Here is an 18,087-nt window from a genome sequence, read left to right on the forward strand (position 1 = left end):
CCCACTTCTGACACCAAGAATGTGGTGGAAATTTCTTATCACACAGCTAGAGAAACCACTCAAGAATTGATAAAGTTTCAACTTTATCTTTCAAGTGTTTTATTGAAGGCAGTCAAAGGACTTTGAATCCAACAGAGTCTGGAAAAGCAGAGCAGCATCTCACAGATACGTCCATTTTTAATACACTTCTGTCATCAGAGAGTACATTCCATACAAGAACACTGTTCTGGACAGAGAAGCAGAAGTGGCAACATCAGCCGGTTTGGTCCGGTTCTAATCAGTTCTTATGGTAAGTAACTCTTCACGCTACCAGGAAAACGTCCTTGGCCGAATCCTGGAAGATTCTGCAACAACTTGAACACTTTGTAAAAAAGTGACAAAACGAGAACAGACAGTGACTTACTCAAAGATTTCCACTTCACAGACAAACAAACTGAAGGTATATAAAGTCTGTGTTTCCATCTCTGAGACATCCTGTGACCAGAAACTGCTGCTGGAACAGACTCTTCAACTAACCATCAAAACAAGGTGACATTTAAAGTCCTACTGCTCATCATGATGCTTTTATGTCATGATTGAGTTGATTTGTGACACTAATTATGAACTTTCCTAACGATTCTTTCTACAGATGGCTGCCGGTCTTGTCTTCACTCTGCTTCTTGGTCTGAGCTTTGGACTCTGGGATGGAGCTGATGTAAGTATGGAGAAGGACTTAAAACAATGACTGGTATGTCCCTGTTGTGAGCTTTGGCTGACTGACGTAGATCAGATGGAGCAATCTGAGCCATCATTTGGTCGAAGTTCAATGAGGAAACTTTGTTTTGTTGGGAATTTTGTCCTAAAACTTTGGGTTTTTCCATCCACAGGCCGGATGTCGACTGAGAGGTACGTTCTTCTTTTATTGTTGGAGTTTCTATAATCTAAAAAACGACAATTACTTTGTAAGAAATTCTTTAAAAAGATAGAAAACTTTTGCTTTAATAGGTCATCCTGTCAGCAAAAGTACTGGACTTAATTCTGTATAACATAAATTAATAAATTGTTTAGTCAGTGCATATTGTATAGAAACATCCCATCCCACAAGGTGGATAGGTCCTAGTAGTTTTTACAGAAGGCAGCTAGAATGCTAAGGCAAATTATTTTCTTAATAAAATATTTGAATCAGAACCAATAAATGTGTCATTTCAGAGTTTTTATTATGTAAATATATTTCTCATAACTTTAATGTATTTTTTACCATAATCTTTGATGCAGCTGAACTTCTGGACTGTGTTCGGTGTTAAAATGATGCTGATTTGGGCGTGCCGTGGTGGCGGCGGGGTTAGCGCGACCCACATTCAGAGGCGACGTGGCCTCGATGCGGCTGTCGCGGGTTCGACTCCCGGACCCGACGACGTGTACCGCATGTCTTCCCCCTTTCCTGTCAGCCTACTTTGAAAAAGGGACACTAGAGCCCACAAAAAAGACCCCTTGCGGGGCAATTAAAAAAAAAAATTATGCTGGTTATCAGATCTATGTATTTACTTTCTCTCTTCATATTTCCCAGCTCCCACAGCACTTGACTGCCCTTTAGGCTGGAGGTGGTTCAACCGTCGGTGTTTCAGGGTACTGAATATTTCAAAGTCCTGGGCTGATGCAGAGGTACAACAGATGTGATGGTCACAGCAGATTTCCTACATTCAAAAGAAATGTACATTTATTGATATAAGATAATAAGATTCACCAACAACAAAGTTATAGAAACTGATTTCCGTTAAACAAATAGAACCATAATTTCTAAGGTCGATATTCAGCTGCACCAACTGTCTCACTGCACAGAGGAAAGTTTAAACCTGTCTTGCCTTTTTCAGCAACATTGCCTCCAACTGGATTCACATCTGGCCTCATACCACAGTACAAGGGAGTACAACTTCATGAGACAGGTTATTCACCTTAGAACTGGAAAACACTCATCAACTTGGGTTGGAGGTCATGATACAACACAGGTGAGAATTTAAAAACATATAAATAACTCTGTTTGGTTGATGACTTTCTATGTCAAGATGCATTTCTCATGGCACTTTTTGTAAATGCTTTGAGACGACCTTTGTTGTGAATTGTTGTTATATAAATAAACTGAATTGAATTGAACAGGTGTTCCTAATAAAGTGGTCAGTTCAGTCAAATACATTCCAGTTGATCCTGGTTATAACACGATGCAGTTAATTGCAGATTAGAATATCAATTGGTCAACAGTTATCTCAGGAAACCCAGTTAGTTGTATTGAATAACTGACTATGCTAAACTCCCTCATGCTGAGGAAGCATGTGGCAACAGTGGAGAGGAATGAGAAGAGACCTCCAACAGAACCAGAACCTGCCTCTGTTTTCCACCGGCTGCTCTGACCAGCTGAGGGTTTTAAATAGAAACGATCCAAACACAGTTCATGTTTTCTATAATGAGTGACAGAAGTCTATGTTGGTTCTGTGTGATTTGTTTGCATAGGAACTTAAAACTAAATGTTCTTTCAGGAAGGCAAGTGGTTTTGGAGTGACGGTTCCAAGTTTGTGTTTACTAACTGGAGGCCCGAACGTCCAAAGAATGATGGTGGAGTCGAACACTGCATGAACATCAACTTAAATGGTATTTATTACTGGAGATACAAAACTTGTAATTTAATAATTTTGTATTAATGTATGTATCTGGTGGCTTAGTAAGTAGGAGTTTGTCCTGTAATCGGTGGGTTCCTGGTTCGAACCCCCACTCCATTCATGTCTGTTGTGTTTTTGGGCAAGACACTTCATCTGCCCTGCATGCTTTCTGTAACTGATCAAATCATGTCCAAGTCTTTGTCAAAGGTTTGCAGTCAGGATTTGTCTCTTTGTCTCTTTACAGGACGAGACTATGTGAATGACAATGTCTGCACCAAGAAGCTTCCCTTCATCTGTGCCAGACCCCTATAACCTTCTCATGCCTTTTAATCTGAAATGCCCATATGGCTTTCCTGCTGGTGATGTCACTTCCACCTGGATGCCAAACCTCAATGACATCACTGCTGGAAGAATCTGATTTCACTTTATTTAAATAAATATTTTCTTTCTATGAAATCAGATTGATTTAATTATAGGATTTAAAATGTGTCACAATTCCAATTAAGCAGCAACTTATAAATTAATTGGTAATAGTTCTAAATCTCAGCTATAACTTTATGCTGAAAATCATCAGAATATCAGGGCATCAGTATAGTAATAACAATCTATGAAATATGAACAGTTTTCATAAACTCTGTACCACCTGTTTTGAACAAATTCACTAATGTCAGAAATATTTTATACTTAATGAAACCTTGTAAAAATGTTTGTCATCATAAACCTCTGAAACACCAGAGCATCTTTAGTTAAAAATCTGTTGACCCAACCAGAATACTGCAGTTGGGTCGTTATTAGGTCTGACAGCAGGATGATGATCCAAAACACATGAATACAGACATTTTTCAGCAGACGGAGAATCAACTTTCTACCATGGTAATCCCATCGCTCAGACCAAAATCCTACAGAACCCCAGTGTGCTTAGCTGAATATAACCACAAAGAGAATACAGAACATAGACTGCTTAAAAATAAAGGAATGTCGGGACTCATTAAGTAAAAACCTAGATTTATAAAAATAAATGCAATGTGTCTTAAACTCTTGTGGCTACGTTTACATGTTTGAAAGTTAACTAGAAACCTAAAAATGTACATGCCAAACTATTTTCAATCCCTTTATTTAAACTGCATTATTTTTTTTATCATTCGTCCTTCCATTGTCTACACCTGCTTGTCCTGGAAGGGCCGAAGAGGGCCTGCTGCACCTGGTCAGAGGTTTGTTTCCTATTAGAAGCTGTTGGTGAAAACAGCTACATCCACAATCTCCTGCTCAGCTCAGGTCATCAGAGGCATTTGGCTGGCAGCTTTTGTTAACAGAGTTTTTCTCACTGTAAATGACACTTTTGCTGATATCTGCACATCTCTGCTGTGCACACTTCAGGGAACCTGTAATTCCACGGTTCCTTCTGCAGAATCCTAAGTAAACCTGGATGATGGTTTATTCCTTTGGCTGCGATTAAGTACTGGATGCATTAACAGTAACCTTTATTTTTGAATCTTTAGCTCCTGGGACATGGAGGAGCCTTCTCTCTGCCAGTGAGCAGAATTAGCAAAAACATTGAATACTTGTTGAAGCCTGAAAGAGAATGTTTGTCCTAGTTGTGGGGTTTTTAGGTCTCCATGACATCACAGGGTTTCCTTCCTGAAATTCCTCCTCTTCCTACTGCTGGATCCCAGGTTAACACAGTATATTATTGAATCTTTATTGAAGTGTCTCTCTCTGTGCTTGAAGCTGCTGCTGAACTGTAGAGCTCTCTCAGTGACAGACTGCAGAAAGGACTACTATCTCAGATCCTTTCTCCCAGCAGCTATAAGAATTTTTAGCCATCATTGACCCCAACAAACTCAATTTGTGATGGTATTGGTAATATTAACAGTTTTACTCACTTTAAAGAACATTTCTGCTGATATCTGCAGCATAAATGTTCTACTGCTGTTGCAGTCTTTATTGTCACTGTAAACAGCCTGTTATGTTTTCATGCTCAATTGCACATACATATTTTGTACATCCATCCATCCATCCATCATCTTACATCCTCATACCTAGTGGGGTCATGGATATTTTGATCATAATTTAAATTAACCTGTTCAGTTGCACATTCCTTTGGGACAGGGTTTTCTATTTATAATAATTACACAGTATATATGGAGAGAGTTTGACCTTACTGTACATTATTGAATCCTGTTAGAAAAATTATCTAAGTTCATTTACTTGTGAGTTTATTTGAAAGGTTATGTTTTCATATTATTATTTTGTGTGTTGTTTACTTGACTTCTTTTCTTTTGTGATACACTATTAACCATTTAAACTGATGTTTGCCTGGAGGCTAGAAACATTTACACATTCCTGTGTTATCAGCTTCCTGTGAAACTGATTGGTTGCGGTCAGCCTGGTGCCTGGTAAGGGCATGTCCACAGAAGGTTCCAGAACATCCTATAGTAAAGGTCTTTGATCAATTCTTTGTGCGACTGTGTAAAAAAGCCCAACCTCCTTCCTTGTAATCATAATAAAAGGCAGTTGGGGACAAAGAGCCGGCGGAGTTGATCACAGACAGTGTTTGACGGCGGTTCTCCGCATCGGGCTCTGCGTCCCTCTTCTGCAGAAAAGTAATTTGTGTCTCTGGTTGATTCCTTGCAGGTTAGGAACTAAAATAGACCCAACACATCCTTTATTCTGTTTTTATATATGTAAGCCTTCCAAGCCTATTATATTCATAATGTTTATTAATATGATTCTTCTATCAAAAGAATTGGTTTAATGGAGACCTTAACAAATCTGAAAACTCAAACTTGACAGACGTGTCAGGTTTGTGTGAAATTTATGTGTTTCAAAGTTGTCACAATAGTTGCACAAATGCCCCCCTCCCCCAACTCAACAGTGCCCCCTGGCATCTCTCAAAAGATGCCCCAAGTACCAAAAAGGAATTCAGCCATTTTGGTTTGAAGTTTTGATTTTGACACGATCTTGTTACGTCTCCTACACAAAACCTTACAGAGACACCAAAGCTTCAGTGATTGATCCACATCCAGTTCCCTACAATACCCAATGGAGAAATGATGACATCACTTAAGCCACGCCCACCGAGAACAGGAAGTGTCATGTTTTACTCTGAATGGCCTCTATCTGACCACTTTGACCTAATGAACATGAAAATGTGTCCAGTAACTGAAGACATGTTGACATGACGTGGTTTCCAACTGACCCGCTTTGGTGGATGTGGGCGTGGCGGTGTGGAAAAGTCACAAAGGATACCATTGCCGTACGTTTGGCTCTATATCCCACAGATTCAGCTGAGCTCCACCAAACTCACTGGGATCGATCCCTATCAGACCCCCAACATGAATCCTCAAGAATCTTTGGTGAACGTGGCCTAATTAATCTACAGCGCCCCCTGGAATACTTTAAATAATTGGCTTTTTTATGCATGTTGTATTTGAGCAATCTCCTCCTAGAACTTTTGACACATAAACTTTAGAATCACTCGGCACAGTCTTGAGGCATTGAAGACCAAAAAGTTATGAAAAAAAGTTACGTCCATTTTTAATACACTTCTGTCATCAGAGAGTACATTCCATACAAGAACACTGTTTCTGGACAGAGAAACAGAAGTGGCAACATCAGCCAGTTTGGTCCGGTTCTAATCAGTTCTTATGGTAAGTAACTCTTCACGCTACCAGGAAAACGTCCTTGGCCGAATCCTGGAAGATTTCTGCAACAACTTGAACACTTTGTAAAAAGTGGCAAAACGAGAACAGACAGTGACTTACTCAAAGATTTCCACTTCACAGACAAACAAACTGAAGGTATATAAAGTCTGTGTTTCCATCTCTGAGACATCCGGTGACCAGAAACTGCTGCTGGAACAGACTCTTCAACTAACCATCAAAACAAGGTGACATTAAAGTCCTACTGCTCATCATGATGCTTATGTCTTGATTGAGATGATGTGTGATACTAATTATGAACTTTCCTAACGATTCTTTCTACAGATGGCTGCCGGTCTTGTCTTCACTCTGCTTCTGGTCTGAGCTTTGGACTCTGGGATGGAGCTGATGTAAGTATGGAGAAGGACTTAAATGGAAAAGATGACTGGGTATGCTGGGGTGAAAGTAGTTGTTAAATTCTTGCTGGTACGATGAGAAAAATCATCAGTGGCTCATTGTTGCAAACCAAAATAATAAAGTCATAAATATTTTACTGTACTATAGGCCAGTGGTTCTCAAATGGGGGTACGTGTACCCCTGGGGGTACGTGGAGGTACTGCAGGGGGTACGTGAAGCTTTCAAAATATCTTTAAAAAATCAGTAGGCCTCCTCATAATCAGTCTTGGGAAAAATTATTTTGTAAAAAGTTTGATAAAATATAAATGTGTGGGGGGCGCTGTGGAGCCGCGAATCAAGATTGGCAGCTTAAAGTGGATGCTCTGTGTGACCTGCACCAAATCTTCGATAAAACCCAGGATTAGAAACATAATTTGGATCTGAAGATGTCAAAATCGCCACTCTTAAGGATTGTGATATTTTCACACGAAACGCGATTCCCAAAAACCAACTAAAACTGATATTTCGGGAACAGATCAAGACAAAGAAGGTGCCGCTAGCATTGATAGCAGTGTGACCTTAGCACGGTACTAGCTGAGCTTCGGTCGTTACATTCGAGTTCGGTGGATTTGGAAATAAACTGGACAGCATAGATAACCGTATGGGTGAAATGACGAAGTCCATTGCTTCTCTGGAAAAAACATAGCAGAAATGAAGCAAAATGTTGCTGCTAATGCTACTAGACTGGAGGAAGCTGAAAACAGAAATCGTGTCGGTGGAGGAACTTTTAGAAGCTAGTACGGCTAGTCTGACCAAAACCCTGAAGCGAATATCCTACTTGGAGGCGAAGACCGACGACCTGGAGAATCGAAGCCGAAGGAAGAATCTGCGCCTTTTGGGCTCCGGGGAGAGCGCTGAAGGTCAGCGGCCCTTTACTGGACTTTATACGGGAGATGCTGCCGCGCTGGCTGGAGACCGACAGACCCTTCATCATGAGAGGGCCCACCGCACTCTGGCACCTCCGAAGCCGAACCAGCACAGAGCCGTCCTCATTCGGTTCCTGAATTTCCAAGATCGGGAATTTGTTTTCCGCTCTACAAAACAGCGCATATTTCGATACGAGGGGAATAAACTTTTCTTCACCCAAGATCTTTCAGCAGAAACCATCCGACAGCGAGCCGAGTTCGATAACATCAGGAAGGCTTTTCTGAAAGGGAAGGTTCCGCGGGTTTCAATACAATCCATGCAAAATGAGGATCCTCCACAAGGGGAAGATACAGCTGTTCTCATCTCCTAAGGAAGCTGGGGATTTCCTCCGCACATACGCCGGAGAGAACTGACTGTACTGGTGGACCGGTTCAGTTCTGAACCACAAAATCATGCTGCTTATATCTGATATCTGTTTTTCTGTCTCAGCTGACACAGTCTCCAGTTAATTTTGGTGTATGTATTAAGTCATAGGTAGCTACGGAGTGACCTTGTTTTGGCTTTTTTTTTTCTTCTCTTATGCGGGATATGTTCGTATAACACTTTTAGCAAATACTTTGTACTTGCTGGTTATGTATGTCACGTTAATACTAAATATCTTCGGTTAAACGCCTCTCAGAAGAGGGAATTTATGGTTATTTATGGGTTCGCTGTATTAATGTTTCTACTATGGTGTATGGTTCACGGGCACCACTGTTGCTTTTGAAGTGGGTCTCATAGTTCAGCTACTACCTCTTATTAGTGGATTAGCAAAAGCCCCAATTTATTAATCTGAGTAAGGGAGGGGGGGAATTAAGGGTTATGTGTCACTTTCTGGGTTTTTTTCTTTTATTTAGTTACTTATTTTAATTTTACTCAAATCTGTGTGTATTATCCGTTAACTCAGCATCATGTTTTGTTATTAACATTCCAAAAAAATAAAAATAAAGGATGGAAACAAGTTAATACTCACATTTCTTACATAAAAATTACAAGTTGGAATGTGAGAGGTCTTCGGAATCAAACTAAACTGAAACAGGTTATAAACAGGATTAAGCAACTTAAATCGAAGATAATTTTTCTTCAAGAAACACATTTAACAAATTGTGAGATAAAGTCTGTTAAAAATAGATGGCCGGGCCAGGTGATATATGCATCATATGATAATTATGCAAGAGGTGTAATTATTTTGATCCATAAAAGCATACCATTCCAAATTGTAAGAACAATAAAAGATTCAGCTGGTAGGTATGTGATTGTCCAGGGTAATATTTTCTCATTTACTCTAAATTTAGTGAGTTTATATGGTCCAAATGAAAATAAGCCAACATTTTTTGAAGACCTGTTTCTTACTATATCTACTCTTAAAGGACTTTATGTAGTTGGAGGAGATTTTAACTGCACTTTAAACCCAAATATTGACCGATCAATTGGCCCAGATGCTTATAAAAAGCAAACTAGAAAATTAATAAGTCAATATATATTGGATATCAACTTGGTGGAAGTGTGGAGAGAACAAAATCCTGATAAAATAGAATTCTCTTGTCACTCGGGTATACACAGGTCCCGCTCACGTATAGACTATTTCCTTGTTTCAAGAGAACTTTTATCAATGATCAAACAATGTCAGTATGACAGCATAGTGATCAGTGATCATGCACCTATCTCACTGAATATTCACATAGAAAACTTGGTGCATAATTCACCTCGTTGGCGGTTTCAAGCAAAATGGCTACAAGATCAAAATTTTGTCAGATTGATAGGGGAGAAGATAGATACTTATTTTGAATTAAATACGGGTCAGACTTCCACCTCAGTGAGATGGGAAGGATTCAAAGCATATATTCGAGGTGAAATTCTTAGCTATACAAGTACAAAAAACAAACAACAAAAGAAGCGAATGGAAATTCTGGGTAAACAAATAAAATTCTTGGAATTAGACTTAAATACCAATGATGACCAAACAAAGCAGAGTGAATTGTTATGTTTGAGAACTGAATATAATAAATTATCTTATGAAGCAGCAGCAAAAAAGTTTAATGTGGTTAAAACAATCTTATTATGACCAAGGCGAGAAAGCTGAGAAATTATTGGCATGGAGAATTAAGAAAATACAAAGTGAAAGAGCAATTAATAGTATAAAGACCCCCTCTGGTAGGGTAACAGTAGATCCAGCTGAAATTAACAATAGCTTTAGGCAATTTTATGTAAATCTATATAAATCGGAGTGCCGCCACGCTTCGGAAGAACAAGATATGTTCTTAGATCAACTTCAGTTTCAGACACTTACAGAAGAGACAAAAAAGGAATTGGATACGAATTTAACGATTGAGGAAATTTCACAGGCCATACAAAGTATCAACAGCGGTAAAGCTCCTGGGCCAGACGGTTTCCCTATTGAATTCTACAAAACCTTTAAAGAAAAACTTATAACCCCGCTCTTTAATATGTATGAAGAAGCATTTAGAAGTGAAGTTCTCCCACCTACTCTGAGACACGCAATGATCACACTGATGTTAAAGCCTGGTAAACCCCCTGAGGAGTGCTCCTCATTTAGACCAATCAGTCTGATGGGGGTGGGCACTAAAATACTTTGCAAAGTTTTAGCAAACACACTGAACCCCTTTATCTCGTATTTAGTTCATAACAATCAAAATGGCTTTATACCAAAACGTCAAGGGTTTCACAATATAAGAAGAGTCCTAAATATAATTCATGAGAAATTTGACGCTAAAGATACTGCTTTATTATCACTTGATGCCCGTCAGGCCCTTTGATAGAATTGAATGGTCATATATTTAACGTTCTTCCGAGGTATGGATTTGGTTGCAATTTCCTCAAATGGGTTAAACTTTTGTATACAATTCCTGAAACCAGTGTTTGGACAAATAATTTAGCCTCCAAACCTTTCATATTAGAACGTTCCACTCGCCAGGGTTGTCCGTTATCTCCGATGTTATTTGTCTTAGCTATAGAACCCTTGGCAATGATGATAAGAATGCGAACTGATCTATTTGGCATTCAGTTGGGAGACCAAGAGCATAGATTGGCATTGTATGCTGATGATCTGATAGTTTTTTTGACAAGTTTGTCCATTAGCATCCCAAATTTAATGCAACAAATAGAGTTGTTTGGTCAGTTTTCTGGCTACAAAATAAATGATTCAAAGTCCTCTATTCTATTTTTGAACAGGGACGAAAGACTGAACCCGGTTATACAAACCCCCTTTATCAATGCAAGAGAGGGATTTGTGTACCTTGGTGTTAAGATCACCTCAGACATTAAAACAATTGTATCAGTAAACTATGATCCTCTGGTCAGTGAAGTAAACGAGTCACTGAATAATAGGATGATGATGCTCATATCAATGATTGGCCGAATAAATGTGATTAAAATCAATATATTGCCAAAATTTTTGTATCTTTTTCAGACAATTCCTCTGCCTCTTCCAAAACAATTTTTTGATGGTTTAAATGGTATTTTCAGTAGATTTATTTGGAATAATAAAAAGCCTAGATTAAGACTTCGCCTGTTGTACCTGCCATATGAGAGAGGGGGGTTGCCAACTTCCTAACCTTAAATTGTATTATTGGTCCGCCCAGCTACGTTCAGCTATGTTTTACTTCTCAACCGAATCACCCCCAGCATGGATAAAAATTGAACAATTAATAACAAACCTTAGATTAAATCTGTATTTGTATTCCGCAAGACCAAAGCAACTGATAAAAATAACAAAAAATCCCTTTCTGAAAAACACAATTGATGTTTGGTATAGGACCCATCAATATATTGGAGATACCCCTTCCATTTCCTCTTTCTCACCCATCTGGGGGAACAGATATTTTAAGACAGGGACAGCTGATGGAGGTTTCAAAATCTGGGCAAATAAAGGTGTACAGAAACTGGCAGATCTTTATAAGGATGACCGGCTTCTTACATTTGAGCAGTTACGCCAAATATATAGCATTCCAAAGAAACACTTTTATAAGTATTTACAAATTAAACATTTTATTATGTCAAAACATAAAACGATTGAATCCAAACCACCACTATCATACCTAGAGAATATTGTGCTAGGAAATTTAGAGAGGAGAGGTCATATTTCTTTATTTTATATAGCTTTACTAAGGCACGATGAGGAATCCACTGCAGATAAATTGGATGCATGGAGAGCTGACATCCGAGAGGAGATACAAGTAGCGGACTGGAATACTGCACGCGTAAAGGCCCAAAAGCAATCAATCAATACCAGCATGAAACTCCTTCAGTACAAGTGGTTGGTGAGAACTTGCATAACTCCAATCAAATTGAACCGCTGGGCACCTAACATCCCAGATATCTGCTGTAAATGTTTGGTTGGAAGGGGTACTCTCTTTCACTGTGTATGGGAGTGTCCAAAGTTACAACAATATTGGAACTTGGTTACACAAACTTTGTCAGAGATTGTTGGAGTGAATGTACCTGCTGAGGCCAAAATGTGTGTTTTGGGTATTTATTCAGAGAACTGTGTTTTTAATTCCAGACAGTTAAAATTGATTGACTTTGGACTCCTGCAGGCCAGGAGATTAATATCTCTATACTGGAAAAAAATGGATATACCATCAAATCACATGTGGGTGAAGGAGATGTCATCCTGTATGGCTCTGGAGCGACTCACTTATATTGTCAGAGGAAAAGGAGCGAAATTTGAAAAGACATGGTCACCGTTGACCGAGTTTCTGAAACGTTACAAAGGACATTAAGAGAACTGTGCAGAGATTGCTGGGTTTTTTTTCTCTTTTTTTTTTTTTTCTCATTGTTCATTATTGTTTATTTGTGTTTGTTTGCTTTGGGGACCAAGTTATTTAATGAGAATCTGTGTTAAGTGTATCACTGTCACTTGTTCTTTCTTTTATGTTATAAAATTCCATAAAATATTCTTCAAAAAAAAATATATAAATGTGTGTTCATGCACTGAATTTTATATTCAGTATTTAGTTTCAATATCCTTTAAAATAAAACGGTTTGACTGGTTTTATACCTTCCTGGTGGTCACCGTCTTCTGTTTTTCTTTTTTGTTTAACCATGCAATGTTTGCAATATGGATGTATTTGTCAGGTTCACTGATATAAGTTGTTTGGCTTTAATAAATCAGACAGTGATTTTACAGCACTGTACCTCTTTTTAATTCCAAAATGTTTTGCCTGTGTCAGGGGGTACTTGACTAAAAATATATTTTTAAGGGGGTACATCACTGAAAAATGTTTGAGAACCACTGCTATATGCTACCTGTATGGATAACACAGAAGTAGAAGCACTTCACAATGTGGAAAAGATATGTATTTTGGTTCTGCCATACAGGGTGGAAAGCAATTAATTCCATTTATATCAATTGCTGTAATACCAGTAAAACAACTAATTTGTCCTTTAAGTTGTTTCCAAAACCCGAACTTTTACTTTTACTTGAATTTGTTTTGAGTACAGTTACTCAGTTACATTTGAAATAATATCCATCAATGAGTAAAGATAAACATAAGAAAACACCAGAAACATTTTCTTTAATGAGCAGAACTTTGTTTTGCTCATCACAAAGTAACTGAGGTAAAATTTTATTGAGGCACATGATGCTTTTAATTTTAGTAACTACATGTATTTAAGTGCAATTTTAAAATCCAAAATAACTGTAGTTTTACTTGAGTAGCCTAATTTTTTGTGCTATTTCCACTGACATGTATTAATACTGATAATTTCATCTAGTAGCATCTGCAGTAACGTTTTATCTTCAGCATCGCTATCTTTTCTTTTGAACAAATAATAATTGTTTTCTGCACTTTTACCAGGTTTTTATTTCGCTTCAATTAAAAATTCACTGTCCCGCGGTGTTTTCCTTGTTTTTGTTTTAAAGTCTAGACATGATAAACTATTTATTGTTCGTCTTGTCACAGAGCAAGCAGCATTTTGTATGTCTGTATAGCACCTGTGTAAAATGAAGAAACTTCGTTTTGTTGGGAATTTTATTCTAAAACTTTGGGTTTTCCATCCACAGGCATGTCAGCTGGAAGGTGCGTGCTTCTTTTATTTTTGAAGTTTCTAACACCTAAAAGACAACAATATAAGATAAGAAACTTTTACATAGATCGGCTATATTGGGTCATCCTTTCAGCAAAAGTACAGGACTTAATTTCTTTACAAAGTAAATTAATAAATTGTTTAGTCAGTACATATTGTATAGAAACATCCCATCCCACAAGGTGGATAGGTCCCAGTAGTTTTCACAGAAGGCAGCTAGAAACGCTAAGAAGCCAAATTATTTTCTGAATAAAATATCTGAATCAGAACCAATAAATGTGTCATTTCAGAGTTTTTTCATGTGAATATATTTTGTAATAACTGTCATCTGATAAAATCTTTGGTTGAAGTACAGTATTTTTAGTTGACTATTGATTTAACATTGATTATGCTTTTTTCATAATTATTAATTGACATAATTCCCATTTTCATAAGCTGTAATTTGGATTAATTTCTTATATTTTTAATGTATTTTTTACCATAATGTTTGATGAAGCTGAACCTCTTGACTGTGTTTGGTGTTGAAATGATGATGATTATCGGATGGATGTATTTACTTTCTCTCTTAATATTTCCCAGTTGCCGACTGTGATGAGTGCACTCCTGGTTGGGCTTGGTACGACGGTCGATGTTTCCTGTATGTGAATGTCAAACAGTCCTGGGCTGATGCAGAGGTACAACAGATGTGATGGTCACAGCAGATTTCCTACATTCAAAAGAATGTAAATTTATTGATATGAGACAATAAGATTCACCAACAACAAGGTTATAGAAACTGATTTCCGTTAAACAAATAGAACCATAATTTCTAAAGGTCGATATTCAGCTGCACCAACTGTCTCACTGCACAGAGGAAAGTTTAAACCTGTCTTGCCTTTTTCAGAAATTCTGCCTCTCATTGGATGGAAATCTGGCCTCAATGACCAGTAGAAATGAGTACGACTTCATCAGAGAGCTTATCTACAAAGCAAGTGGACAAAACACACAAACTTGGGTTGGAGCTCATGATTCAGCACAGGTGAGAATTTAAAAACATATAAATAACTGTTTGGTTGATGACTTTCTATGTCAAGATGCATTTCTCATGACACTTTTTGTAAATGCTTTGAGACAATAATTGTTGTGAATTGTTGTTATATAAATAAACTGAATTGAATTGAACAGGTGTTCCTAATAAAGTGGTCAGTTCAGTCAAATACATTCCAGTTGATCCTGGTTATAACACGATGCAGTTAATTGCAGATTAGAATATCAATTGGTCAACAGTTATCTCAGGAAACCCAGTTAGTTGTATAGAGCTTTTTAACTGACGTCACTGTGTGTGACATTTACGCCGCTGGGCGCCATCTTGTATGGCCACAGACCAAAACAAACTTTTTCCGGCGTTTTCATTGTGCTACCGACCGCGGTGAAGTTGTTTCAAGTTGGATATTAGCGCTCCGCGGAGTAAGGAGCGTTTAGCTCAAGGTTGATCCGATTTATGAACGCTAATTGCGGCCAATTGTTCTCACCGCTCCCTCCTGAAGCGCTCAGAGGTTTACATTGGGACAGTAAATTTCTGAACCAAACACTCCTGTAAATAAATGCCTATTGTCCATCTGATACAAAAAAGTGGTAATTCATTCTATTTCACGAGGCACACTATCCTCTATTAAAATGTTAAGTGACAGACTGGCGACCTGTTCAGGTGACCCCGCCTCTCGTCTGGAACGCTAGCTGGAGGCAGCAGCACCTCCCGACCCAGTAGGGACAAGAGTGTAAGAAAATGGATGGATAAATAATTTTAATATTAAATAATATGTTTTCTTCAGTAGCTTCCAAATTGTGTGCCCCATTAACTCAAAATCAGTGTGAAATTATTCTACTAGACTGTATAGATCAACTTTATTACACTTTGACCCTTTTTTTAATTAAATAATTTTATATTTAAAAAATATTTTTTAAAAATGTTCAGAAAATGTATTACCTCAGATGATCATCACATTTGCTACCTGTAATGTTCAATTACATAAAATTCAGACAGGATCAATTTCATTACATGTTCACTTCTTACCTGAAATATGTTAAATACAACAGATATTTCCTTAAAGAGTGATCTATTTCATAACATTTACTTGTCACCTTTATTGTTAACTCTGAACTGTTTAATTACACATTAAATGTTTACTGCAAAATTGAATATAATTGTTTACTCTGATCACATAAAATGTTTATTTAAAATATAATCTTTCATTACATATATGTTTATTACTTGAAACATTTTAAATATCACATTTTTACTTGAAATGTGATTCATTTCATCACCTGTTTACATGCAACTTGAAGAGCTTGAATCAAACATTTCATGAATTTTTACCACATTAAATTATTAAATGAGACAAAAACAGCCACTTCCAACTGATTACATATTTCAACACAAATGGTTCATGTTCCTCTTCAGAGTCTGCAGCCTTGCTGAGCTTCTCTCCTGGGGTTTCCTCCTCAGCCTCTCCAACTTGCTCCTCTTCTACAGCCTCCACTGTGTTTTCATTATTTACCTCTTCTGGGGTAAATCATGACAACAGTCTCTGTAACTTGTTGATCCATCATGGTTTTGCTGCATCGCCTCTTTAATTGACGTGAATGTCGGTCCGATGTCGTAGCGTTTACATCGCAGTGACCCAGATTCAGTCTGGATTGATCTGATCCATTTCATACGTCGGTTTGCCTTTAAGAGGAAATAATATCAGAACACATCAGTATTAATGCTGTAAATTTGATAACACCAGTAAAATAGTTTACTTCACAATAATGGAATAACCTCGATGTCCACTGACAAAAACTCGGACTATGCTACATAAAAAATATTAGCCCGACCTAAACAAGGTTGACCCACTTAAATGAACTCAATGTACCTGAACTTGAGTACACCTGGACAAAATCATAGCAAAACATTATGACACAACAGCAACAAAGCGAATGACACTCACCAGAATGGAAATATCTGGAGCAAACTCGTAGATATCTTGGGATGGTGTACAACGTAATATCAGGACGTCTCACCGCTGATACCTGGGACATTCATCTCCTTTTTGTTAGCTCCGATAGCTTAGGCCTCTCCCGTTGTTTACAGGCAGGAAAACAGTGAAACGAAAGTCAGTTTTCCATCTTTTTACCGTTTCGGTCGTGTGATCGGACATTACATCCAATGACGCAGCAAGTTCGTACCATTGCTAATTAATTTTAAGTAACTTAGATTCAAAAATTCAAAATATCTGTGAGACAGTTGTTTTGTCGGTTATGTATACGGCCTCACAAGATGGCGCTCATATCCCTACGCCTAGAGCAGTGACGTCGCGTTCCTAAGCTCTATAGAATAACTGACTATGCTAAACTCCCTCATGCTGAGGAAGCATGTGGCAACAGTGGAGAGGAATGAGAGGAGACCTCCAACAGAACCAGAACCTGCCTCTGTTTTCCACCGGCTGCTCTGACCAGCTGAGGGTTTTAAATAGAAACGATCCAAACACAGTTCATGTTTTCTATAATGAGTGACAGAAGTCTATGTTGGTTCTGTGTGATTTGTTTGCATAGGAACTTAAAACTAAGATGTTCTTTCAGAAAGGTACGTGGTTTTGGAGTGATGGTTCCAAGTTTGCATTTGATCAGTGGTCCTACGGTGAGCCAAACAATTTTGGTGGAAACGAACACTGCATGGACATCAACTTATTTGGTATGGGAAATCACAATCTGTAATTTAATAATTTTGTATAAATGTATGTATCTGGTGGCTTAGTAAGTAGGAGTTTGTCCTGTAATCGGTGGGTTCCTGGTTCGAACCCCCACTCCATTCATGTCTATTGTGTCCTTGGGCAAGACACTTCATCTGCCCTGCATGCTTTCTGTAACTGATCAAATCATGTCCAAGTCTTTGTCAAAGGTTTGCAGTCAGGATTTGTCTCTTTGTCTCTTTACAGGACGAGACTATGTGAATGACAATGTCTGCACCAAGAAGCTTCCCTTCATCTGTGCCAGACCCCTATAACCTTCTCATGCCTTTTAATCTGAAATGCCCATATGGCTTTCCTGCTGGTGATGTCACTTCCACCTGGATGCCAAACCTCAATGACATCACTGCTGGAAGAATCTGATTTCACTTTATTTAAATAAATATTTTCTTTCTATGAAATCAGATTGATTTAATTATAGGATTTAAAATGTGTCACAATTCCAATTAAGCAGCAACTTATAAATTAATTGGTAATAGTTCTAAATCTCAGCTATAACTTTATGCTGAAAATCATCAGAATATCAGGGCATCAGTATAGTAATAACAATCTATGAAATATGAACAGTTTTCATAAACTCTGTACCACCTGTTTTGAACAAATTCACTAATGTCAGAAATATTTTATACTTAATGAAAC

At 37.9% G+C, this 18,087-nt stretch overlaps 1 protein-coding gene across 3 annotated transcripts; it reads left to right on the plus strand.

The window, feature by feature from the left end:
* The first annotated feature begins 384 nt into the window (after window positions 1-384).
* Window positions 385-17,849, plus strand: LOC114140841 (galactose-specific lectin nattectin-like). 3 transcript variants are annotated; one of them, XM_028011098.1, is made up of 7 exons: window positions 386-528; window positions 629-694; window positions 867-885; window positions 1,547-1,641; window positions 1,851-1,985; window positions 2,511-2,622; window positions 2,875-3,086. In XM_028011098.1, exons 2-7 carry the CDS (start codon window positions 629-631, stop codon window positions 2,940-2,942), a joined length of 495 nt encoding a protein of 164 aa, XP_027866899.1. In that variant the 5' UTR covers window positions 386-528; the 3' UTR covers window positions 2,943-3,086. The 3 variants fall into 3 exon arrangements, with proteins under 3 accessions (XP_027866901.1, XP_027866899.1, XP_027866900.1); XM_028011099.1 differs by lacking the exons at window positions 867-885; window positions 1,547-1,641; window positions 1,851-1,985; window positions 2,511-2,622; window positions 2,875-3,086 and adding exons at window positions 13,659-13,674; window positions 14,261-14,355; window positions 14,565-14,699; window positions 17,282-17,393; window positions 17,638-17,849 and having other exon boundaries at window positions 400-528; XM_028011100.1 differs by lacking the exon at window positions 2,875-3,086 and having other exon boundaries at window positions 385-528; window positions 2,515-2,621.
* The last annotated feature ends 238 nt before the right edge of the window (window positions 17,850-18,087 follow it).

Source organism: Xiphophorus couchianus, chromosome 24, assembly GCF_001444195.1.
Source record: "Xiphophorus couchianus chromosome 24, X_couchianus-1.0, whole genome shotgun sequence".
NCBI lineage: Eukaryota > Metazoa > Chordata > Actinopteri > Cyprinodontiformes > Poeciliidae > Xiphophorus > Xiphophorus couchianus.